We start from the raw sequence: 27,635 nt of genomic DNA, 5'->3' as shown, positions 1-27,635 counted from the left end.
CGCTTAACGTCTTTTTCTTTGGTAAAATGAAAGAAAATATTAAATATATGACCGCCACCCACTGGACTGGAGAATGGTAATGTCATGAAAATGAACATGAAATTGACATTCAAATTGAGATTAAAACATCTGATCATATTATTTTAACGTTTCTTTGCAAAGAACAAGAAACAATGAAGAGCTTTTTTATGTCGCACATTCATTCAAGCAACGCATGATTCTTCTGAATCGATTTGAACTGCCTTATAAAACTGATTCCCCCTGATTCATGTTAATTTTGGAAAATGTAAATTATACGTACGTTCTAATTTGAAATGTATTTTATGTGTCATGGGACTAACAAACTAAGAAGGGCAATTTGTTTCAAACTAAGTAACTTTCTAGATTATTTTTAATGACTTTTCATTCATTCATTTTCTTTTCGGCTTAGTCCCTTTATTATTCTGGGGTCGCCACAGAGAAATGAACCACCAACTTTTTGTGCAACAGATGCCCTTCCAGCTGCAACCCATCACTGGGAAACACCCACACACAATCATTCACACACATACACTTTGGACAGTTTAGCTTACTCAATGCACCTATAGTGCATGTCTTTGGACTGTGGGGTGAACCGGAGCATCCGGAGGAAACCCACGCAAACACGGGGAGAACATGCAAACTCCACACAGAAACGCTAACTGACCCAGCCAAGGCTCGAACCAGCGACCTTCTTGCTGTGAGGCGAACGTGCTACCCACTGCACTTACATTAGTTAATATTACTAATTATTTGTAATTAATATTTCATTATTTATTAGTGCATTCTTTTCAACCAGTATTATTTTATTATTTAATTACATATATTTTGGCAATACGGTGGCTCAGTGGTCACCTTACAGCAAGAAAGTCGCTTGTTCGAGCCCTGGCTGGGCCAGTTGGTGTTTCTGTCTGGAGTTTGTATGTTCTCCCCATGTTAGCGTGGGTTTCCTCCAGGTGCTCTGGTTTCCCCCACAGTCCAAAGACAAATTGGCCGTAGTGTTTGTGTGTGAATGTGAGAGTGTATGGATGTTTCCCAGTACTGGGTTGTGGCTGGAAGGGCATCCGCTGCGTAAAACATGTACTAACATGGTGAAAATATATTTGTACATCTTTATGGACCAAAAAAAAAAAAAAAACTTGCCAGTGTCACCCTTAGCTATTCTGACATTAAAAAAATAAAAATAAAAATACATTTTGAATATAAGAATTAGTACCAAAGCAATTGAAACTATTGAACTCCAAAAAAAAAAAAAATGTTTCTACTATTTCCTAGGATTGGATAGTAGTTTTTAACTTTAGTCTTTTCATCAGTGAATAAACCATAAACTTCAAAAGGTATAGACTTGCAAAAGTAGGGAGACCTTCAGAACTGCTCGAAATGTAATTCGTTTACTTATAGTGTTAACTAAATTTTACATTTATAAATGTAAATTTACTAATAAGAAACCCAATTTTAGGGTATTGGTGCCTGAAATATGCTTGTATTACCAGTATCAAAGACTTTTTAAACAAGAAAGCCACCCCACAAGAAAGCCCCATTTGTGAACTCTATAATACATTTATTACATGTGCATTTTGTTTATCTTGTTTATACTTACCCCTTGGCATTTATATGTTTATTGTAACATGTTTTATGCTGTTCTTTAAATAAAAAAGAACTGCTCGAAACTTATGAACAACCGATGAACCGACTCGCGGGCATTCATTCACTGTGGGAACTTTAGTTTCTTAGTGCTTGTTGTTGCACACCGGGCTCAATATCGAGAGACACCCATCTTCGCCAGCTGATTTGTAACAGTGCAGACGTGTACATGAAGTAATATCTTAATCTTTTTTTTTGTAACGTCACTGTGCCTTTTTTCCATCGCATAACACCAACCCCAGTTCAGCAGAATAGTGCGTTTTTACAGAAGAAAATGGCTACCGTTGAAGAACTGAAGCTGCGAATTCGTGAGTTAGAAAATGAACTAATCAAATCCAAACAGAAGCAAAGTGATGCTGAACACAATATCAGACCAAAAATTGAGCAAATGAGCGCCGAAGTCGTAGATTCAAATCCATACAGGTGAGCATTTAGGTTCTTATTCATTTCTTTAATCACTATATTTTGTATTTTGCCATATGGAAGGCTTGGTTTGCTGCTAGTGTCATACTAACTTATATTTCTAATGTCTTATAGTCGTCTAATGGCACTTAAGAGAATGGGGATAGTGCAAGACTACGAGGTAAACATGCTTATTTGTTCTTTCACGAGACTTTACCAGTGTTAAAACTGCTTGTTCGTGTACAGATGACCATTGTCCACCTGCTGTCATTCTCAGAAAATCCGCTCGTTTGCTGTGGCGGTGGTGGGAGTCGGAGGGGTGGGGAGTGTCACTGCAGAAATGCTCACCAGATGTGGCATTGGTAAGGTAATACATCCTTATACTTGTTCTTCGATATAAAGCATGTGCTGGGCCATATGACACAAATCATTAAGGTAAAGTTGGTTTTATATTCACACATTCTTTCATTTTTGTACTGTCACACAGTCCCTTTATTGATTACCAACTACTTTGAATATTCAGTCCTACAGTCCTAAATTCCATGTAAGTATGACTTTATAAAAGAATATTACCACTATTCATTTGGTTGTGAACCATGTTGTACTTTAATAGTCAATGGTGCTAATATGATTTATCCATTTAGAATTCGCAAAGAATTAAAAAAAATATATATATATTAAGTGAAGGTAAAAGAATGTGCAAATATCAAACAAACTTCACCTCAATACAAAAGTCTCATATCCTGATAATGAGATGTGTGTGTGTGTGTGTATGTATATGTATATATATATATATATATATATATATATATATATATATATATATATATATATATATATATATATATATATATATATATATATATATATAAACGATCTACTACCATTTCTGTAGATTAAGTCAATTAATAGTTAGTCATCGAACATTTATTCATTTAGCAAATGCTTTGTTACTGTTACTGTAAACTTCATTGTCCCCTTTAGGAGTGATTTGTTCCCCAGCGTAATAGATTTACAACACACATACTGTATCATACCAAACACTTAAGACAAACGTTAAACAACATTAATAGTACTAAAAAAACAGCAACTACCTCTTCCCTTTAAAATTCAACAAATCAATCGCGCAAGGAGCAAATGAAAATTTAAATCTGTTGCTCCTTGCCAAAGGGACCCTATACCAAGATCCTAAGGGAAATATTTGAAATGAATCAAAAATATGATGGGATGTAATCTGATGGGCTTTCTTTTATACCTGGCTTTCATACAAATAGGATAACCGTGGCACTTTTACCCTTAATACTTTGCTACAGGTATTTAAAACCTTAGACAATGAGTTCTTCGGTTTTACTTTTAAAGAAGAACACCAACAAATCAATGAAAAGTTTCAAATGGATTCTATATAGGCCTTATAAAATTCCACCCTCAGAGTTCTATCAATAATAAACTTAGCTAATTTTCGCAGACAATAAAGTCTTTGTTAACCTGTTCTACACAGTCTTTCAGTATTTTCATTAAAATTGAATTTATTGTTTATTGTTCAAAGAGACTTGCAGTTGAAGAAGCATTCGGTGAGTCAACAAGAAGTGGCAATACACACAAGAGCTATTTATACAAAAGAACTATTTATGCTCTGAGAATTAAGTGCTAAAGTAAGGAGGGGTATTTTAGTGTATTATTATAATTCTTTTAAATAGAGAGAATAGTTTCTACAGGTGGTTTATCAAGCCCACTTACCTGTGTGAAGCATGCTTCATAAATGCACAATGTTTTTTTTTTTTTTAGATCTGTATTGATTGTAAGAATTAGGCGTGGGCCAGTATAAGATTCTAAAGGTATGATAACCTTGGATAAAAATATCACGGTTTCACTGTATCACGGTGTTGTTATTACTGATCCTAAATGTCTGGTTAAAAAACAACGTTTTTCCTCATTGAACACACTATTTTTTTATAAGAAACATTTAAAATATTTTGGAACAGCAGCTTTTGATGTGGAGGGTCTTTTTCAGCTAAAGATACTGTTGCCCTAATAAACTAAATAAAATAGTTGTAAAAAACGTACATATACCTTAGGAACGGTATAACAAAGTTTTGGCAGTTTTAAAACCTTGACTTTTTCAAACCACAGTAAACCTTGTAAACGGTTATTGTCCCATGTCTAGTAAGAATATGTCTTGTGCAAAACTGGTGCACAAGTGTCATAAAGATGAAAAAGTGTGTTTTCTACAGGTGGTTTGTCAAGCCCACTCACTCGTAAGAGGTCCACTCAGAATTACATAATGTTTTGTGGTTGTCATGTAGTATGTGAGGGGTGGTTGGGGAGAGAAGTTTACACTTATTGATCACACATAAAGGATTAATTATTTTTAAAATATTCAACGTTTATACTTGTAAATGTACTCATTAATGTGTGATCATATTTCTCACTTTATTTAGAACCTTAGGGCAAATGTTTGATTAAAAATGTAGACATTTTAAATAAATATTTTTAGGACAAAACTTAAAACTAACGATAACAGGACCAACATTTAATGAAAAAAGCTAAATAAAATGTAAACATTGTACTTTAAAGATTTCAACATTACTGCAATGCTGTTATTCATGTTTCTGTCCGCATTCCCTGTAATGGTGTAAAATATTGCAACCATATAAATGATGAAAAAGTATTACCATAACCAATGTATTTTGTGACATCACAAAGTAAACGAGCATATTATAAAACATTAGACTTTATTTTGTCCATATTATATACAGTATATTGTCACATTGAATAACTTCACCTTCTATACTATATACTAAAATAAATAAATGAATGAATGTGATCATGTTGTATTTAGCTTTTTGTTTGAAGTAAGAAATGGTGCATTCCTCAAGTATTCCTGTAGTATTTGCAGTTAAAGAAGGGAAAGAAAGCCAATAGCAGGACCCCCAGAGACGCATGCTTCTGCTCTGCAGTAACCGACTGTCATGCCTCTTTCTGCTGTGTCTGTGTTTTCTTCCTCTGCAGTTGCTGCTGTTTGACTATGATAAGGTGGAGCTGGCCAACATGAACCGCCTCTTCTTCCAGCCACATCAGGCGGGGCTCAGTAAAGTCGAGGCTGCACAACACACTCTTAGGTAAGGGGGGGTAAGTTGGTGTTTCAAGTCCAGAGACCTCCTTGAGGTGCTAAAGGTGTTCAATAAAATGTTTAGAGAAAAGTAAACATACAAGTAATAAAATGAATATGATAAAAGTTCAAATAATCAATCTTTTGTAATAGGATAAATAATTTAAACATTCATATAAAAGAAACGAGCAAATAAATAATAGTTGCATTAAAGAAAATATGATAATAATATAAAAATTGCGTAAATAATAAAAAAAGTTGACCCAAATTTAAACAAATAAATAAATATCCAAAGCATAAAACATATTCAACAGTATGCTGCATTGAGAGTCTGTTATAAATGTAAACCAGAGGTGCCCAATACGTCGATCGTGATCTACCAGTCAATTGCAAACTTTACGTGGGTAGATCGAATGGCACTAAAAAAATAGACGTCAACCTATCATCCATCCTCACTGAAATTTGTCAGTCAATTGACATACAGGGCAGCTTGTCTGAGATCTGACCATTTGATGCATGGGTAACCACGCATGCGTGTAAAACTGCACCTACTTCGCTAAGTGCTGCAAAAACCATAGTGGCTATAGTTTTGCAGCACTTAGAGAAGTCGGCGCGGTTAAGTCCAAATATCGTTTCACCATGACTGATGATCATTTGGTAGTGTGCTTGAGGCTGGCTATCAGCAGCTACTGTCCGGACTATGCTTTCCTGGCTGATTCCATTCAGTGCAAGCCATCAGAGTAAGGTAATGACAAAAATATGAAAGCTATTGCACAATATGGTTTCATACAGTTATGCAAGGTACATCTATCTATCTATATATATATATATATATATATATATATATATATATATATATATATATATATATATATATATTGTACAAATAATGAATTCTCAATGTGTTTTTAAATAAATGTTTTGCATTTTTATATTAGGTAGATCATTTTCACTTGGTCATTTTATAAGTAGCTCGCATGCTGAAAAAGTGCAGGCACCCCTGATGTAAGCCTTTTTATGCTAATCAAGGCTGAATTTATTGTTTAAAAAAATACAGCAAGAACTGCAATATTAATAATAATAATAATATACAGATTAACATCAGGCCTATTTTTTATGTTATTTGGTGTATTTCCTTTGGTAGCAATGTTGACAATATTCAACATTCCCACATCATCCTTTGGACATCAAATGCAATGTTGCTTTAAAAAAAAAATCATTATGTACTGCCATTAAAAGTAAGATTTAAGAATGAAGAAAGAAATTTATAACGTTGCAAAATATTTTTATTCTGTTCTTTAAGTGCTGCACATTTGGACATTTTATCTATCAAAGCAATTTTTTTTTTAAATCTAAATTTTTCCACAAATGTTCAAAAACTGTTTTCAACATTATAATTAGAACACAATAATTGTGCACAAAATTGGCATATTAGAACAATTTCTCAAGGATAATGTTACACTTAAAGAGCAATGAATGCTGAAAATTCAGCTTTATTGTCATTTGAATAAATTACATTTTAGAATAAATGAAATATTTCAGCATACTGGATTAGAATGAATAAACAGCATTTTGATGTACATTGAAATACAAAACAAGTTTAAATTGTAATATTTCACCATGTATAAGTGTTTAGATGATGTTGCTTATTTTTATGCTGTGTTTTCCTGTGCAGGAACATTAATCCAGATGTTGCCTTTGAGACCCATAATTACAATATCACCACAATGGACAACTTCACACATTTCATGGACCGCATTAGGTAATTTTGATCTGATTGCTTGATTCGTTAAATCATTCATTAATTAGTTCATAAACACAACATTTTCTTTCTTATCTCTGTTTTGGTGTAATGAACTCTCTTGGTTTTGTGTTTTCAGTCACGGAGGACTTGAAGAGGGGAAGCCTGTAGATTTGATTCTCAGTTGTGTTGATAACTTTGAGGCTCGTATGGCCATTAACACAGTGAGTTTGTTAGCTCTACATGTATATATCAAATATTTTGTTCATTGTAATGTTTTTATTCACTTATTTGTAAAAACATGAAACTTAATCATTCCATGTCAGAGCAATCAGAACTCACAAACTTTTCTATCTAAGACAAGGAACAGAATATAGGGCTGCTGAAAAATACACCATATATACAAAATACAGTGCTCAGCATAAATGAGTACACCCCATTTTGTTAATGAATATATTTTTTCATCCATTTCAGAGTGAATATAAGTAATATATTTGGGTAAATTTGAACTTATTAAACAGACAGGTTTATTTAAATACTAATTAAGTCAGTGAACATCTTCAGAAATAGAAAGATAATACATTTTAAAAATATTGCAAAAAATTCAGTTTTTTTTATGTTTTTTTACGTTTTTATTTTATACTTTCCCTAACATTAATTTGAGCTACTAATTTTTGGACTGTCTTTGTAAGTTATTTTGTTGACTTCAGCTAATTTAACGTATATGCACAAATATGATATTATAAAGCATCCTATAGAAACTATTCATTTTAAAGAGAGATTTGAGATGGGTGTACTCATGTATACTGTTAAATGAAGATGTGTCCACACACAGACACACACTTCTACTGCTTAAAGGTTAGTGAAACTTTAAAAGTTTAAAAAAAAATCTCTTCTGCTTACAAACCTGCATTTGTTTAGTCCAAAGAAACGGTGAAAAATAAAAAAATGGAAAATTACTATTTAAAAGTTTTCTATTTAAGCATATATTTTTAAAATGTATTCATTTTATTCCTGTGATTTCCATGTTTTTTTAGCATTATTACTCCAGTCACACAGTGCTTCAGAAATATTTCTAATATTCTAATTTGCTAAAATTTGGATCAAACAAATGAATTTTGAGCAGAACAGGCTTTTTTTTAAATCATAAAAATCTTAGTGTGTGTCTGTGTATGTATTGAGATATCAGTAAAACTTTACAATAAGCTTTCATTTGAAGAAAAGATTTTTCAAGGACCAACATGTAAAATGAGAAGATAAATGTAATACTATGAATTACAGCCATGCAGCTGGAATGTGTTTTTCTTATTTTAGTCTCTGTTAAAACTAAAATTGTGTGTGCTGTCATTTTTGTGAAGCCTTTTCACCTTTCGTAAACATTGCCATTTTAACTAAATTCCACAAAATTTGTGGATTACTAAGTAAATTTTCATCCATGGCATTAAATATACATTTGGGTTTCTTCTTCATTGTTTTATTCAAACAAACAAATGATAAAAAAAAAACAAAAACAATGTTGAGTGCTCTTGAAATGCTGTTCTTGTCAAGGAATGACCAAACTTTGATTTTAAAAAGGATCACAGTGGAAAAGGAAATGGGGATTAAAATTTTAAACATGTTTGTTTTTCCCTCATAGGCATGTAATGAGTTGGGTCAGATCTGGATGGAGTCAGGTGTCAGTGAAAATGCTGTTTCTGGACACATCCAGCTCATCATCCCAGGAGAAACAGCCTGTTTTGCTGTATGACACACACACACACACACACACACACACACACTGCAAAACACATATGCATCTTGATTAAGAATTAGGATCTTAAAAACCAGCTCATTATTATTATTATTATTATTACTATTATTATTATTATTATTATTATTATTATTATTATAAGTAGTAGTTATTAGTGGTATGATCCAGTTCTCTGTGTTTCAGTGTGCTCCTCCTCTAGTAGTGGCTGCAAATATCGATGAGAAGACGTTGAAGCGGGATGGAGTGTGTGCCGCCAGTTTACCCACCACAATGGGAGTTGTTGCTGGGCTTCTTGTGCAGAATGTCCTCAAGTAAGACCTTATCATTAATATCCTGATCATTCAGTACAGGCATAATTTTAACCCAGTTAATCCATTGTTTACTTATTTAATACTAGGGTTGCACAATATCATTTCAGTATCAATATTGTAAGACTATGCAGTGTTATTTTATATCTTATTGTATGATTTCTCTTCCTGTGTGTGCCATTTGACTGGATGGTAAAACACAAAGCACAGTTTTTCAATTGCATACTTGTTCTAGTATCTTTGTCTATGCTTCTAAGTTGTTTATTATATTTAAGCATAAGCATGTGTGTTATTATATTTAAGCATAAGCATGTGTTTCCATCTAAAACCACCCTACATTGTTATAAAATTGTACAATTTGTCCAAATCGAGTCATCTGGTAACATCACAGTAAAATAAAATCTCCCAATGTCAGTTTTTTTTTCAGTGTTATGAAGCCCTATTTGGTGTACAGATTTCTTAGCTTTCTAAATGATCAACATGACTCAAATCTGTTAAAGTCAGTTTGAACCGGAAGTTGCTGAGACTTATTTTAGTATGTTTATGTACTTCCAACTGAAACAGAATATTGAGTGAGGGGCGGAGCTTTCTCTTCATCATTTCCTTTTAGAAAACTAACGGTAAGAGGAGTGTGGTTAAGAATATTGTGGCTGAAGCCGTCAGCGTTTCAGCCAGGAAAGACGTCAATGAAAATGCCTGAAAACAATATCACATATTACATTTACCTCAGGCAAGTTATTCAGCATCCACAGTATTTTTAGTATATTGGAAAGAGTATTTTTGCTTGGAAGATTACCAAAACAAATTGACTGAAATTAATTCATAACAGGATAAAAAAAGGAAAAAAAAAATGGTCACACTTTACAATAAGGTTCATTAGTTACTGATCATGAACTAATCATGAACAACACTTGTACAGCATTTATTAATCATACTTGGACATTTACTAATGCATTATTAACATCCAAGTCCATGCTTGTTGACATTTAGTTAATGCACCGTGAGTTAACATGAACTAACAATGAACAACTGTATTTTCATTAACTAACGTTAACTAACATGAACAAATACTGTAGTAAATGTATTGTTCATTGTTTGTTTATGTTAGTAAATGCATTAATTAACATTAACTAATGAGCCTTATTGTAAAGTGTGACCAAAATAATAAATTACAATAATTTTAAATAAATATTTTCAGTGTTTACATTTTTTTTCTTTTCAAAATCATACCTAATAATAAAAAAAACCCTAAAAATAATAACAGTAGCAGTTGCATGTAGTGTTTGAAATGAAAGAATCTTTGTTTTGTTATTTTCAAAACTTGTGATGATAAAATGTGTGGTATTGTAAAAAATTCAGATCATTATATAAATAATCTTATATCCTGATGATAATTTGTCTGACAAACTCGTAGCATGTAAGGGGCAATAATTTTTTTTTTACATTTTAAATCATATATACTCGGAAATCTATTCAATAATATGTGATTCTATTTCCCACTTTATTTATAACCTAAGGGCAAATGTTTGATTAAAACTGTAGAAATATAACAAAATATTGGTAAAATATAACACAAAAAGTAAAAATACAGCTAAATAAAATGAGAATTGTACTTCTAGGTTTCTCACAATTATTCATGTTACTGTCTGCATCCCTGTAATGGCATATAATATTGTGCTAATATAAGTTATAAAAAGTATTACCTTAGTGTATTTTGTGAGACCCCATAATAAACAATAGAGCATAATATAAAATGATAGATTTTTTTATTTTGTCCATACAATATATATTGTCATATTGCACAGCCCTATTCATTTCTCTTTATCTGAAAATTCAAATGTTATACGCTGTTTTGATACTTAAATGTGGCATAATAGATCACATGTATTTGTGTTAAGTGGCTGCCGAGGAATTATTAACAGCGTAATCCCTTCCTCTTTACTACTTATTAAACAATCCAGCTACTTCTCGTTTATGTGAGTTTGGACATTGTGTTGTATAACATAATTAAAATGTATCGTATGCCATTTCGGATGCAGAGCTTCGAAAACAAAGTACATGGGAGGAAACCAATCATTATTGTATAGCACAACTAATCATACCATATGGGCCAGACAGTAGCTGCAGATATGTTTCGCTATTTCTGTCCAGAATTTTCTGCTAAATCTGTGGATTCATCCAGATTTTGAGTAGACTACCTAAAACCTTAATACATGAAAAAAAAAAACTTTTATGTAAGGTTTAGTAAAATTAGAACCACTTGTTTAATAAACAAAGTCTCTAATACAATTTATCTACTACAAGACAGGAAGTATAAATTCACAAACTGCATTATACACATCTTATAGACATTTGCATAATAATTTTACTGAAATTGATCTAAAAACTGAATAAATATATATTTACACATTTACATAAGTAAATAAATAGACTCGATGAGCTAAAAAACTGAATATTACAATTGGCACAGAATCCGTGAGGCATAAAATCCTAATGTACAGTATGAGATTTATTCATTTATTTGTTTTGTCTAATGTAAATATGTTAGTTAAGTTGTTCTATCAAAAAATAAATAAATAAATAAAATAAATATATATATATATATATATATATATATATATATATATATATATATATATATATATATATATATATATATATATATATATATATATATACACACACACACATTTTTCTTACACTGTCACATGCGATCTAACAAGATTTCAGCGACAAGCAAAATACACCAATCGCGATGTGACATGACAGAAACATTTAAAAACTAGCCACTGCACTGTCGACAACATCGTAAGGGTTATAATCTAATTAATACATATTTAACCTGTCAAAATAACCTTTTAACATTTATTTAAAGTACATGCTGAGTGACTGATGTTGGTGGTTTGCACTGACTTTGAGTCACTGACTTTCATTTTGAAATCGTTTACTAGTTATTTAAATTTAAAGATCTGAGGTGAAATATTTGCTGCTGCTTTCAGTAATATGGCAATAAACGTCACATAAAATGGTGTTCAAATTAACACTGGTTGCATTTAACATTACATAAAGCACATGAAATGTACCTGAGGACATTTTTGTCATAGCATTGTATGTTGTTGTTTTTGCTGAAATAAAAATGCTTCTAAAATAGATGTTTTGTGCATCGCTTTTCCAAATGGTTAGGACAAAACTAGTTTTAACATGAAAAAGATACCTTTTGGGTTAGTTAGGACATGATGACGTTCATGTTTTAGTTTAGTTGCACTGATTATTACCATTTATTTTGACATTAATGGGATAGTTCACCCCAATAATGTACATTTACATTCACACCCATACAGTTCTAAACTTTTGTTTTTTAGTTTCTTTCTTCTGTTGAACACAAATCAAGTTATTCTGAAGAATATAAAATAATATAAAGAATATAAAAATCAATGGCTGTTTTTTCTATTTTCTAATATTCTTCTGTTTGTCTTTCTTTGTGTTTAACAGAAATTTGGTATAGGTAGAGTGGTAGTGCCCAAACTTTTTCTTATGAAGGGTGAAAATACAATCTTGATTTGGAGCTGTGGGCTGAAAGTAAACTGTATTACTTTAAAGTTGCCATAGGTAATTTCCTAATTTATTTCATAATATTTATAAATCAAAATTAATTCAACCCTATCTGCTAATGCATTCTATTTTTTTTTTGAAAATGTATATTAATTTAACAAACTTGTTATAATAAAAACCATAAAAAAATATATATATATATTTTTAAAACAATGGAGTTCAATGCCAAATACACTAGTCATGCTAAACTGCCTTTACCTTGATTTGCACGCTGATGTCTTCTGCTTTGTCCCCGAAGTGACAGTATGTAAATTTTTAAAAATATTTTTTACAAATATTTTAAATATTTAATTGAAACATTTAATTTTAGTTTGCTTTTTTTGTAGCTCAACAATAAAATAAACAAACAAAAGGTTCCATTAAAATAAGAAATGATCATCTCTGTTGAAGGCATTCCCCCAACCCTTCTCAATTATTTTTCCTCTGGTGGGCCAAATCAAAGTATGCAAAGGGCCAACTTTGGCCCTCGGGCACTAGTTTGGGCATCTCTGAGGTAGAGGCTGAGTAAATGAATGGCAGAGTTTTGATTTCTGGGTAAACTATCCCTTTAAATGTTGTAGTTTCGCATAAAGGCCATCAGGTGGCGAAATAAAGCCATTTTTGCCTTAGAGGCTAAGTGACCCAACTAACCAAACAAACCCTTTACCCCACACTCATTTTAAATCCTCAGAGATCCTGGCATGTCAGTATTGTTCTAATGGACTTGTTAAGCATGGACTAGAATGAGATTGTCTGTGTTTTAGGTATCTGTTGGGCTTTGGGACGGTGAGTTATTACTTGGGCTATAATGCCATACAGGACTTCTTCCCAAGCATGGCAATGAAGGCCAACCCACAGTGTGACGACAGACACTGCAGACGACAACAGGATGAATACAAGGTGACACTTCTAAATATTATATGTGTATATTCTCCCCTGATCACTGGCCGGCCAGCTCTAGGAAGAGTCCTAGTGGTTCCAAACATCTTCCACTTATGACAATCCTGTCTCGGAGGTCTACAGACAATTCCTCTGTCTTCATGCTTGGTTTGTGCTTTGACATCCACTGTCAACCCTGGGACCTTATATAGATACGTGTATGCCCATACAAATCATGTCTAATCAACTGAATTCACCACAGGTGAACTCCAATTAAGCTGCTGAAACATCTAAAGAATGATAAGTGGAAACAGAATGTACCTGAGCTCAGTTTACATCTTCACGGCAAAGGCTGTGAATACTTTTAATAAATTTGCACCAATTTCAAAAAATCTTTTCACATTGTCATTATGGGCTATTGTGTGTTGAATTTTGAGGAAATAAAATAATTTAATCCAATTTGGAATAAGGCTGTAACATAAAAAAATTTGGAAAAGTGAAGCGCTATAAATACTTTCCAGATGCACTGTATTAGACTAAATTGTTTTCCTTTATTGACAATCCATATTGCGCCCGCCAGCTTCACTTTTATTAATTTAATCAACTACTTTGACCACAATGAGCCAGGCTTTACAAACTATTCGCAGCACTGAAAGTATTCCCCTTGGAAGAATAAACTCAGTCGGAAGGATTAGAGAACAGAAACTTATTGTGAGAAGAATTTTACAGGAAAATTATTTTCCGTAAAGTGCTGAAAGGAACATGAATTTGCACTTGAATATTAATTGGTACTTCACATTAAACTATAGAATGGCTTCAGAACATTCAGCCTACATGACAACTGTCTAGTGCCTTATAATTGGCTACTTTCGTGGCTTTTGTTGCCTTATAAATTACACAGAATATAGCACAAGCACAAGATCGGATTTGGATTGAAACCAGCTAGCCGATTCCAATCCAGTAAAAATATGTAGTATTGCTATCCGATCCAAGTATTGGGATCAGTGCATCCCTAGTCGCTGTGGCGCCCTTCATGCAGCAACGAAGAAAGAGGTCTGTATTCCCCAACCTGCTGAATTAGTGAGATTTAATAGATTTTTATGCAGTATATGAATAATGTTTGAGTTTTGGATTAGTTTCTTACATTATTATTTAGTAAATATACCGTAAATTAAAATCTGTGTTTCCGGGTGAAACCTAAAGTGGTTTTAAGGTCTTAAATTGTATGGAAGTCTTAAAAAAGGTCTTGAATTAAAAAAGGTATTGAATTTCACTCTCCAATTCCTTCATATACTCTGTTCTTACTTTCCTTCTTTCTTTTGTGATGACCTTAGTTTTCTAAGTTATTTAAATTAGTTGATCACTGATATAAAGAAAAGGCATATTGGAACAAAAATAATATAAACGGCATCACCTGCTTAATTTATAGTCATTTTTATTCTACAGAAAAAAGAAGCAGAGCGGCCGAAGCAGGAAGTGGTCCAGGAAGAAGAGGAAGTGGTGCATGAGGACAATGAATGGGGTTGGCATCTCACATTTAACACTACAATTTCCTCATTCATAAAACAAGAGTGTGTAAAGACTGAATGTGGTGATTTGTTTTTTTCCTCAAAGGCATTGAGCTGGTGTCAGAGGTGACCGAGGCAGAGCTACAGGATGCATCAGGACCCATTCCAGATCTACCAGAGGGCATCACCGTAGCCTACACCATACCTGAGAAAGTAAGACCTGCTCAAATATAAGGCACACTGTATAGTAATACTTGATTGCTTGATTGTTTATTAAGATTGTGCACAGTTGAGCTTTTCATATGCTAACCACAAACACATTGTAGACTGAATATGTGTGAAACGAGCATCATGTGCCATTTTTAGACTCATTTTAGATGCTATGATGATCGCTTGTAATAGTGGTGACAGCCCAAAACACAAATAATTAATACTCCTAAATTTAAGGACACAAAACGGAATACGTCTGTCACAAAATTGTAACTTGAAGTTTACTAAAAAAAAAACAGATAGCTTAATAAAAGCCACCAGTTACAGCTATAAATAATTCATGTTTTTTCTTTAACACTTTTCGGATACAGAAATGTATAAATTCACATTAATAAGGGCCTACAGGTTGATTTCACATGATGTCATTGATAATGCTTGAAATTCAGATGGAGGGCAGGAAGTGATTCTTCTACATAGGAACCGCTATCAGAACATCTAAATGTATTTTGTTTTGTTGTTTTGTTTTTAATCGTTTAAGTCGGCCAAAATGAGAAATGGTAAACAGCTTTTATAGACTTCCCAAAATGTTTGCTCATAAAGGGGAGAAAGTTCAAGAAACTGACTGAAAAACAGAAGAAAATGTGGCATGTAATAAAAAAACTGTTCAAACCATCCATGTGTAAAACTTTTTTTGAGCACGATAATTCGTTTGACAGCACTAATAAAGATTATATACAGGCCTAGCTAAGTGTATAAATATGTTAATGTTATATAAAATCAGATACAATCACCACCACACTTCAAAATCCAGAAGAATATAAATAACGTACTAGGCATGGGACGATAGTCGTTTTCAAGGTATACTGCGATTAGGAAAAGTCAAGGTTTTAAAACTGCCAAAATGTTCTGTAATACAGTTTCTAAGGTATGTGTATGATTTTTTTTGTTTACATTTTTTTGTTTTGTTTTTTAGAACAACAATATCTTCAGCAGAAAAAATATCTAAATATGCTGTTTTAAATGGTAAAGAAATCTGTTTTGAAAAAAATGAAAACAGCAAAAGTCAGTGATTCATTTGAATTATATAGCCTGTGTTTACTGCTCAAATATCATAAATCTTTATAAGGATCAATTAAAACTGTCATAGTAATTTTATTGTAGCTGTGATAAAACTGTAGTAATAAACAAATTATTCAATAAGCTTCAGTTTTCTTCACTATAATTATACACTCAGCCGGGGTTCGAACCAGCGATCTTCTTGCTGTGAGGCAATTGGGCTGCCCACTGTGCCACTGTGTAGCTGTCATTTTGTCCATTACCTCATTCGTCTTTAGTTGTTGGGTCTTCTTTATACCATTTCCAGGTTATAGCTTTTTTACTTGTTGCCAATAAAATCTTAAATGGATATCTAATCTTTTCAAGTTTAAAGTCTCCATAAACCTGAAGCTGCGATCGTTATTGTTCCTAGAGAAACCGAATTTTGAATGAGCAAACATTGGGTGCAGCCTGTTTTTTCTACCGCAGGCTGAATGGATGTAGTAATGTAGGCATTTCATTCAGAAAGATTGAGAAAAGGGTGAGAAAAGAGTTATTACAACCTAAGAGAGACCTCCTCCTGCTTACCATTTCTGTTTGTTGTCATTGGAGCAGCATGGTTAAGTTTGTTAGCCATGCCTATTACCTCAAAATCACGTAATCTGGGCCCAGTTTCAGAAAGGAGGTTAAGTGAAAACTCACAGGGTTCAACAGTGTGACCATTTCGTGCACATTTGCGACTAAAAATAGACGTGTGCGAACTGGAAAATGTATTTAGTCACACATTGTGCATGTCAAAGCACAAACCAAGCATGAAGACAAAGAAATTGTCTGTAGACCAATGAGACAGGATTGTCTCGAGGCACAAGGCTTGGGAAGGTTACAGAAAAATGTCTGCTGCTCTGAGAGTTCCAATGAGCACAGTGGCCACCATCATCCATAGTGGAAGGTTTTTGGAACCACCAGGACTCTTCCTAGAGCTGGCTGGCCATCTAAGCTGAATGATCGGGGGAGAAGGGCCTTAGTCAGGGAGGTGTTCAATCACCCGATGGTCACTCTGTCTGAGCTCCAGTGTTCTTCTGTGGAGAGTGGAGAACCTTATAGGACAACCACTGGGCAGCAATCCACCAAACAGGCTTGTATGGTAGAGTGGCCAACGGAAGGCATCTGAAGGACTCTCAGACCATAAGAAACAAAATTCTCTGGTCTGATGAGACTAAATTGAACTCTGGTGTAAATGCCGGGCGCTACATTTGGAGAAAACCAGGCACCGCTCATCACCAGGCTACAGTGAAGCATGGCGGTGGCAGCATCATGCTGTGGGGATGCTTTTCAGGAGTAGGAACTGGAAGACTAGTCAGGATAGAGGGAAAGATGAATGCAGCAGGACAATGACCCAAAGCAGACCACTAAAATATCTATAGAGTGGCTTCACAATAACTATGTGAATGTCCTTGAGTGGCCCAGCCAGTGCCCAGACCTAAAATCTATTGAACATCTCTGGAGAGATCTGAAAATGGCTCTACACAGTTGCTTCCCATCCAACCTGATAGAGCTTGAGAGAACGGGCAACAATTCCAAAGACAGGTGTGCCAAGCTTGTGGCATCATTTTCAAAAATATTTGAGGCTGTAATTGCTGACAAAGGTGCATCAACAAAGTATTGAGAAAAGACATATGATTTTTCAGTACATATGATTTTTCAGGTTTCTTATTTTTAATATATTTGCACCAACTTCAAAAATCTTTTTTCACATTGTCATTATGGGGTGTTATGTGTGGAATTTTGAGGAAATAAATGAATTGAATCCATTCTGGAATAAAGCTGTAACAAACAAATGTGGAAAAAGTGAAGCGCTATGAATAATTTCCGGATGCATTGTAAATCGATCTTGGTTTGTAAGACCAAACTTATCGTTTAAAGTAAAAAATTCCTCTCTCCATGTGTTTGTTCTGTTTTCCAGGATGGAGCATCAGGGGAGACGGTCGAGGAAACAGAGCAGAGTTTAGAGGAGCTGATGGCTCAGATGAAAAAGATGTAAGGAAACAGACATCACTGAACACAGAAATAATCATAATAAACTCTCCCACAGCCATTGAAGACCAACTCATCATTATTATTTTTTTATCTGTAAAATCTGAGCTCTCACACAAATTAAGTTCTGTTGCTGCGAGGTTATGTTTACATTGACTGAAAATCTTTAATAGTAAATTTCATCCACTATTTAGTTTATTTTTTATTTTTTTGCAGTGTTGCGGTTCTCAGAGTATGTTTTTAATGGCTGTGGTTTATGGCTTGAGCCACACAATCTAAATGATATCTCTAATACTGTATGTGCTTGTATACACCCAGCCACAAATATTTTCAGATATTTTACCCTGATCATGACTTGCTGTATTAAATGTTATAACATGGAGCAATGCAAAAGAAAATAAATTTATTGTTGTTACATTCCATTTTGCTTTTCCCGTCTTTCAACAAGCAGGTTTTACTGAAGAAAAAAAAAACTTGTTCAACAGCGATTTTCACTCCGTTTTACATTTATTGATCAAACATACACAATAAACTTTGAACACATTATGTGCAGTAAGAGAATTTTGGTATAAAATACACTTATTTAGCAATGAAAAACACAATGTAATGTAATACAAGACACAATTGAAATGAATTGTCCCAGAATCCAGCATTTCAAAGAGGAGTTTGCTACAGAATGAGGCACATTAGTAAACAGGTTAAATTTGAGCTAATTTCCAGGTTTAAATGTTGGCACTTTTAAGTATTTGCACTCAGAAATTTGGCAGTTAGTGTAGTATATACTCTACCTAACAAAAGTCTTGTTGTCGGTCCCAGTTGTAAGAGCAACAAATAATAACTGGACTTTTGGTTGATCATTTGGAAAAGTGCCAGAAGGTAGATCTGTTGAACTGCATCCCAATCATCACAAATACTGCAGAAGATCTATCACCAGACAGTCAGCCCAGTCATCAGACATGAACATACATGATCATATTTTATTTTGGCAAAATAAGCGTAATCTAGAGGCCTTAGTCTCATTTAAGCCATTTCTGACACCAAATGATCAACCAGAAGTCAAGTTATTATTTGTTGTTTCTAAAACTTGAATAGGCAACAAGACTTGTCAGGTAGTGTACATGTGTTCATTACAGCTGGCTATCAAAATTAGAACATAATATATATTCACAATAAAAAGTACAAAAACAACAGTACCATGTCTAAATATCAAAATATGTGACATAATTGCCAATCAATTATAGATTAACTTTTTACTGTATAATTCAAAACTAATATAATACTATCATTAAGCATGAACAAAAGCATATTATTGCACATGCTGTTTCCTGTGACATTAAAGGGTTAGTTCATCTAAATCTAATTCTGTTTTTAATTATTCACCCTCATGTAGTTCCAATCCCCTGAGACCTTCGTTCATCTTGGAAACACAAATGAAGATATTTTAGATGAAGTCGCTTTAAATTCAGACGCTTTAAATTCAAATGAGATTCAAAAGAAGGTGGAGCTATAAACACCTATGAGTCACCATAGCAGCAGATTCAAAACTCTTATGGCAGACGGCTGCTTCTCACTCAGGGCTGTTTATGCTAATGAAGGAGAGATTATATTATCAGCAGCAACATATAACGACAACAACAGAGACGTCCAAAAAAGGAAAGCAAAACATACCATGTGACTTAAATGGTTCAACTGTAATCATACGAAGCTCCAAGAATATTTTTGTACGCAAAAAGAAAATCACTGTAAAATGACTCGCTAGAGTCTTCTCTTCCTTGTAAGGTCAGGATGCACATTTGATATGGAACATATTGCAATATTGCCATTTTATTACACAAAAGTGTTCTTGGAGCTTCGTATGATTACATTTAAAGTCACATGGAATGTTTGCACACAATATCCAGAAAATTACCGGAATGACTTTGCCGGTAAATTTAAAAAAAAAAAAAACTTCACACAGTCAAGGACGTTACGGAATTTTTCCGGTAAAGACCATTTACACATCCATTCCAAAATACAGGTAAATTCTGACATTAACCAGAAATGACCTGTAAACGGCTGCGCTTTGTAAACATAGAAGGGGTGGGACTTCTGTTGATGGTTTCACTTTTATTTAAAGCTTCACCATTCATGCAGCTGCTTCGGCCCAGAGACATCCAAAGGCAGAAGCGCGAACCGCAGCTATACATTTACACGTGTTTACACATTACAAGTTCTGTGGATGAAGTTTTGTGTACAACTTCGAGGAAAACTTTCGCATGTCGAGATGTACATAATATGTGTGTGTGCTGGCGCTCACCGGCTGCTTCATGTGCACACGCGTCAAGCAACTGAAGCAGCTTGAAGATAAACAAATGGCAGTTTATCATAATCATTTTATCAAATTTTTTTTTTTACACAGTTGGCATTAAGGAACATAGAAACGTTATCTGACTAACATCTAGCAGCTAAATGTGTCTGGACTAATTTTTTATAAACAGCACGGATGTGAATGCGTCTGAATGTTCCGATTGGCTGGAGTAGACGTCTAGATCTAATCGTGAACGCCTTCTTCCCGGCAATTTCCTGTTGTGTTCACACAGAGCAGCATTCCGTCAAATTACCGGTAATGTTACAACTTCTCTTTCCAGAAAATTGCTGATATTTTCAAAAAGGACCTGTTCACACATGATCTCTTCCGGAAAATTACCAGCAATTTTCCAGAAGGGGATCATGTGTGGAAGGGGCTATTGTTTTTGGTTCCTTTTCTTGACTTGAACATCTCAAGACTGTTGGAGGATAAGGGAGCTCTCAAATTTCACTTAAAGTATCTTCATTTGTGTTCTGAAGATGAACGAAGGCCTCAGTGGATTGGAACAGCATGAGGGTGAGTAATTAAATGCAAAATTTTCATTTTTGCATGAACTAACTCTTTAAACAATGTAAATATTTCCTTAGTAAAATATTTGTGAGCTTTTCAATAAATAAAATGTTAAATACTACAAAATCCCTATCAATCAATTGATAATCTGTATATTTTATTGTAGTGTATTGCAACGTATGACAACGGTTGTTTTTATAATGCTGTGAAATGTATTTTGCAGTGTAGAACAGTTTTGTAAGGTGTTTTTTTATTTATTTATATTCACACTACCAGTCAAAAGTTCAGAATCAGTAAGTTTTTTTTATGTTTTAAAAGAAGCCAATTCTACTCCACAAAGGTAGATTAATTGATCAAAAATACAGTAAAAACAGTTCAATTATGAAATATTACAATTTGACTTATTACTGTGATTCAAAGCTTCACTTCCTGTGATTCAAAGCTGAATTTCATCATCATTACTCCCAATTTCTCCAGTGTCACATGATGCTTCAGAAATCAATATGATGATTTGCTGTTCTATTATGATTAGTTATTACTGGTACAAAATCACTAATAATAATTATTCTTACAATTACCAGTGCTGAGATTTGTTTTTGTCTTGCTCCATAGTTTTGTGGAAACTGTTATACATTTTATTTTCAGGATTCTTTGATTTAAAAAAGGTTAAAAAATAGCTTTTATTTGCAATCTTTTTTACATTATAATTGTATTTACTTCTACTGTTGACTGAACCATTTATTGTGATGAATAAAAGGAAATACATTTTTAATGGTACTTGTATTATATTAGTTTTCCAAACTGACAAGAACAACTACAACAATAGATGTTACTTCTTGAGCAGATTACATGACACTGATCACTACTTATGCTTAAATTTTAGATTTAAACCACGAGAATTAATAACACTTTAAAGTACATTCAGTAAAATAACAGTCATGTAACATTGCCATAATATTTCACAATTGAACAGTTTTTACTGTATATATACCTGAATAAATATAGCCTTGTTGAGCAGAATAAGTTTATAAAACATGAAAAGAATCTTTTGACTGGTAGTGTATATAGTGTCAAAGTGAAGAATTTAGACCGAAGAATTTAATGTTTACAGGAAGATATTTCGTTATTGCAGTTGAAATGATACAAGCATTATGTTGGCAGTACTATGCATAATATTGCATAATCTTGGCCGTAGTAACAGAAATCTCAAATATATGCTTAAACACTGATCAGATTTCTAGTATCTCACTGAAGTGCGTACTTTCTCTTTTTAAAAAGTTTGATAATAATACAAAAAACTAAACTACAGTATATATATATCAAGTAAATCGACATGTACATGATATTTTCCATCATATCTTTTTGAGAGAAGAAACTATTGCGCCACTGTTTATCTTATTTGCAACTTCACATTTGGTAACTCGGGCTTCTTATCTTGTTACTGTTGATGTTTTTCTCACAGTTTAACTCATAACTGCTGAGTTATTCTTCCAAACTGCGCCTTTATATTTCAAAGTTGCTGCTTCATATCTACTAATTGTGACATTCTTTCCTAAAATTGTGACTTTGCGTCTCGTTCCTGCTGTCCAATACCTTATTAGTTCTTGTAAATATTATTTCTTGTAACTACGATTATTTTTTTTTTGTAACACTTTAATTAACGAGGGTGTTCATCAGTGTGCGAATTATACATTGGCGATTGGAGGTTAGTTATGTTAGTTTGTGTAATATTTGCTTCAGTGAATCAAATTTATGTATTTATTTAAATGATATCTAATTGATTAATAAAATCTATTTAGGTTTTCAGTGTTTTGTGGGATAGGCTATATAGTGTATTCTGACCTGATTAGCTATTTTTGGCTTACTTCAGGCCAAACTATACAAGCTACACATCTAATTAGACTTTACTTTTAGGCTTTATGTAGAAACAAACACATATTTTATGAGAAATCCGTCTTCTGAACTCTTCCAGTGTCTATTGGTGCTCTAAATCCACCAGTTTCAGACTATTAAATGTCTTTTTTCTTGTGTAGACTGATTGGAGCGATTATGTATTCACAGTGGTGTTAATCGTTACAGGATTGGTCAAATGGATATCTATTATTTTAATTATTAACATTATTATTTAAAATACAGATCAGAGTGAATTTTTTCTCAGATTCAAAAGGACTCCTTCATACATCTTGTTTTGACATCCTTCAGGGCAGGATCGAGCCTTAATTAGGGGGTCAATCCCCTCCGAACCCCCCTGTAATTCATACCCTGGTGTTCGCAAGACTGAACACCATCCGAATCAAGATTTTATTAAGACAATCATGAAACTGTCTTTGCCATGACAACTTGACATTATTAAGACAACAAAATCTATCCATTTCTTTGTCACGACAACTTTACATTACCAGGACAGCATAAATTGTCATAAATCTGTCATAAAAACGATTGACAAAAGGTCATCGTAATTGTCATGAATATCTTGGTCACTTTTTTTCAGTAAAACTGAAGGGCTAAGGGGTAGAATTGGGATTGGGCCAAGGTGTCACACACAGCGATTTTTGGCTCCAAACTTTCTGGAGCCAAAATTCATAAACGTCGAACCAGTGTGAAAAACAGTATTGAAGGGTTATCCCGTTCTTCAGCTATGACCTGTATGTTACAAGATCTAATGACAAATTCAGTCAGAAAAACATTCATGATTTATAAAGTCATGTTGTCTTGGTAAGGTCAAGTTGTCATGACTAAGACATCTCAAGCAATGCCGTCTTCACATTTAAAATTACACAACTGAGCCAATGACGTATTTTCTTGATGTGTCATGATTATAAAGGTTTCATGAACACCCCCTTCAAGTAAAGTATTACCATCCCATTGCAACATTAATTCTTGTAATGGTCACTTTGTTTGTAAATTTGTTGTTATTTCTTGAAATTAAGATTAAAATCTCCTAATTCTAAAATGTTTTTAAAGTTATGAACTTGCAGTAACAACTCTGACATTTTACCTTGCACTTATGAAGTCATATCTATAGATCTCCCTTTTTAAATGCAGCTCTCAATTACTTTTTCTTTTAATTCTTCCTCCTTTAGCACTATTTTGTTCATGAAGACATTACAAAACTACTTTAGACATCTTCCATTTTATCAGTAAAACACTTGAAGTGTTACTGATATGCTGATTGAACAGACTGACAAGACTTCCTTTCTCAAAAGCACTTCCTTTCTCAACTTTTACCTCTTTACACAATGTGGCAGTGGACATTAGATTAAAACTGATTATTTAAATGACTAAACAAAACATCAGTAGGCATGAGAACAGTTTTTTGTGTCATGCACATTTGATATTTCCATGTAGAGGTTTTCAACCACATGCCTAAAGACAGCAGGTGTAGTCGATATGGCTTCAAATGAGGTCCGAGTTCATCTTATTTAAGTTTTGTGTGTTCAGGTGTCACCTTGATGTGTTTGGCAGGACGGGGCTTCGCATGCTAAAGGTGTCACCGCTAGATGAGTGACGGGAAGGAGCCTTGCCGCACACCAGAGATGGCTCAGCCTCTTTAATTTCCATTGCACGCTTGTAGAGTTCAGCAGCCTTCTCAAAATCACCCTCTTCATAACTGAGGAAGTAAGACAGCGATTAGCAAGGGTATTTGCTATGTGGATGGTGGATAGTAATATTTTAATTTTAAACATACTGCAGAATATTTCTATTACAGGTGCAGTAGGTGATCTTCTAAAATGCTAACCGTTAGCATAATAGCTTTGAGAAAACAATGCCTCCCCTGTTGTCCAAAGCCACACCTCCTGAAATCACGAACACGCACCGTAAAGATGACTGTAGACAACCCACTACTAGATCATGTCATTCATCAGTTCATCAGTAAAAGAAAACTTTATAATACTACATTTCTGAATGAAAAACTGTATTATATCTAGCATGTTTTCAGTTGTGTAGCTAGCAAAACTTGTCATAATGTGCAATATTTCATGCTTGCAAGGATCGCAGATCTCACTCTCTCACGTGCTTTGTCCTAAAGTGCTTAGTGATTGGCTGGCGAAGTGCAGGAATTACACTTATTACCGAATTACACTTCATTTATTACACTTCAGACTGAATATTCAAAGTAGCATGGTAAACAATGAAATGAACCAATGTGAATATAAAACTAACTTCAGCTCAGTAAAGCAAGCTAGGCGGAATAGCAATATTTACTAATGTTTTGTTGTTAAACTAAATAAAAATCAACATTATCCATTACTTCTATAGATATAGCACCATCACCCATTATTGGCCTGTTTGGTGTAATACCTGATAATTATGCATTAACCACTTACCTTTTAAACTTTGTGGCCTTTCTTACTTTGCTTTCTAGGCGTGTAATTTTATTAAACTGGAAGAGCCCTCAGCCACCCTCGCATGTGCGGTGGCTGAAAGATGTTTTGTTTTTTGTAAAACCAGAGAAGATTACATACTCTTTTCAAAGACATAACAGAACATTTGTCAAAATTTGGAATGCCCTTTCTTCCTATGTTAAAACTCTGCAGCTGGATCTAGACTGATCACCCTAGCCCTTGACAATAATAATACATCAGATTATAATCTTTCATTACTCGAATTGTAACATTGAGATTATTGCATAAATGTAGACATCTGCCCCGCATTATCTGTGTAATTTTGTTTTTTTTTTATTATTTTTTCAATTATTTATTATTATTTGAATTATTATTATTTGTATTTATATATATTTTTTCTATTATTATTTCTATAAAGGTTGTTTGATATGTTTGTAAAATGGAAAAATGTTAAATTAATCATGAACAAAAAAAAATCTACATTATCAATGCTGTAAAAGGTCCCTTATGAATATGAAAATACAAAGGGAAATTTCAGTGGCTGAACAACACTTCTGTGCATATAACCTATTCGTAAAAAAACTAAATCTACATACGCTTTGCATGACTAAAATTATTTTAAACATAACATTACCTGTCTAAAATGAATACTTAACCATGGTGTCATTCTTCCTCCAAAAGTAACTCCAATATTGATTTAGGATTTTAAAAAGTTTTGGTTTTGTTTTTACCGCTGTCTACGCTCATGCACGATGCAAACAGGTCTGGATTCCCATGAGACCTGACCAGATTTCTTGCGGCATGGGAATAAATTTCCCTTAGGAAAATTATAGATTTCCTCATTCTTTCAGTGTTCACGACTGTTACACATGATGAAAGCATGACCAGTGTTTTCTGCACTTGCTTTTAATTCACAGTCTGTTTGCGCATCTTCTGCATAAAGCAGGGTTTACCATGGCAGAGCAAAGTGAAGATGTGCCATCTTGAAGGACCTTCAGCTTGCTTCAGAAAACAGTCAGTTTACTGTCAGGAAACCCACATCAGGCAAGTCTGATGTATGGGAGTCTTTTCCATTTGTCATAGACGCAAAAGGTAAAAAAATGACCCTTTGCGCCTTGTAATAATTGCTCAAAGTTTTACACTTTAGCAGTCACAAGACCGGAACCTCAGGTTTAAGATGGCACTCATGTCTCATCACTATTAATCCAGGGTCACCACAACAGAATGAACCGCCAACTTATCCAGCACGTTTTACGCAGCGGATGCCCTTCCAGCTGCAACCCATCTCTGGGAAACATCCATCCACACTCATTCACTATGGACAATTTAGCCTACCCAATTCACCTATACTGCATGTCTTTGGACTGTGGGGGAAACCGGAGCACCCGCAGAAAACCCATGCGAACGCGGGGAGAACATGCAAACTCCACACTGAAACGCCAACTGACCCAGCCGAGGCTTGAACCAGCGACCTTCTTGCTGTGAGGCGACAGAACTACCTACTGCGCCACCGCGTCGCCCCTTAAATTAAAATATAAAAGTATATTATTTCAATATATTATTATTATTAATATTATTGCAAATACTGCTGTAGATATTTGATTTTGCAAATATGTCAATGCCAGTGCTTGTAAGATTTCCAGATTATGTCAACTTGATCAGCACACAAAACTCAAATATTACACACATAAGTCAAATATTTAGCTTATATTGTAATATAATACTTATATTACAGTCATTAGAAATACACATTGTAATTGTGCCTAACCACACAATTGTTACTTTCTATATGTAACAAAGAAATAAGCATGGCTAACCTGAGTACAGCCAGATTTTTTAGAGTCTCTCCAACACGAGGGTGCAGTCGACCAAGACTATCCTCATAAACCTTGAGAGCACGTTCATACAAAGGCAATGCATCGCTGTGCTGCTTCTGCAATGCAAATACACATCCCATGAGTAATATCTTCAAATAAATAAGCAAGAGGGCCCAAAATGAGAGATTTCTCACCAGTTGGCAGTAGAGTACAGCAAGGTTAACCAAAGCAGTGGCCACACTGGGGTGCTTGGGCCCAAAGCTCTTCTCTCTGATCTCAAGAGCTAGTTCATATAGAGGAACTGCCTTTTCCAGCTTCCCCTACCACACATGCATCAACTTAAATGTGTTAGTTTCAGAAACAATATTAAAAAGACAAATAAACAT

General features: G+C 33.9%; 2 protein-coding genes across 2 annotated transcripts in view; one reads left to right on the top strand and one right to left on the bottom strand.

Moving 5' to 3' along the window:
* The first annotated feature begins 1,794 nt into the window (after nucleotides 1–1,794).
* On the top strand, nucleotides 1,795–18,646 carry uba5 (ubiquitin-like modifier activating enzyme 5). Its single transcript, XM_056450265.1, has 12 exons — nucleotides 1,795–2,085; nucleotides 2,200–2,245; nucleotides 2,342–2,431; nucleotides 5,074–5,183; nucleotides 6,849–6,935; nucleotides 7,054–7,138; nucleotides 8,551–8,655; nucleotides 8,848–8,975; nucleotides 13,328–13,463; nucleotides 14,889–14,964; nucleotides 15,057–15,163; nucleotides 18,159–18,646. Exons 1-12 carry the CDS (start codon nucleotides 1,937–1,939, stop codon nucleotides 18,234–18,236), a joined length of 1,197 nt encoding a protein of 398 aa, XP_056306240.1. The 5' UTR covers nucleotides 1,795–1,936; the 3' UTR covers nucleotides 18,237–18,646.
* Nucleotides 18,647–18,717: 71 nt separating this feature from the next.
* The window catches only part of nphp3 (nephronophthisis 3), a 57,161-nt gene continuing 48,243 nt past the window's right edge, over nucleotides 18,718–27,635 (bottom strand). Inside the window, exons 23-25 of the mRNA XM_056450115.1 lie at nucleotides 27,444–27,569; nucleotides 27,250–27,365; nucleotides 18,718–24,696 (exon numbers count right to left, since the gene is read on the bottom strand). Of these exons, the coding sequence (XP_056306090.1) occupies nucleotides 24,531–24,696; nucleotides 27,250–27,365; nucleotides 27,444–27,569 (408 nt within the window). The 3' untranslated portion in view covers nucleotides 18,718–24,530. The remainder of the gene's footprint in view (nucleotides 24,697–27,249; nucleotides 27,366–27,443; nucleotides 27,570–27,635) is intronic.

This window comes from Danio aesculapii, chromosome 24 (assembly GCF_903798145.1).
Source record: "Danio aesculapii chromosome 24, fDanAes4.1, whole genome shotgun sequence".
Taxonomy (NCBI): Eukaryota; Metazoa; Chordata; class Actinopteri; order Cypriniformes; family Danionidae; genus Danio; species Danio aesculapii.
Note: the sequence above shows the minus strand (reverse complement) of the source record. Positions and strands in the feature narration are given on the sequence as shown.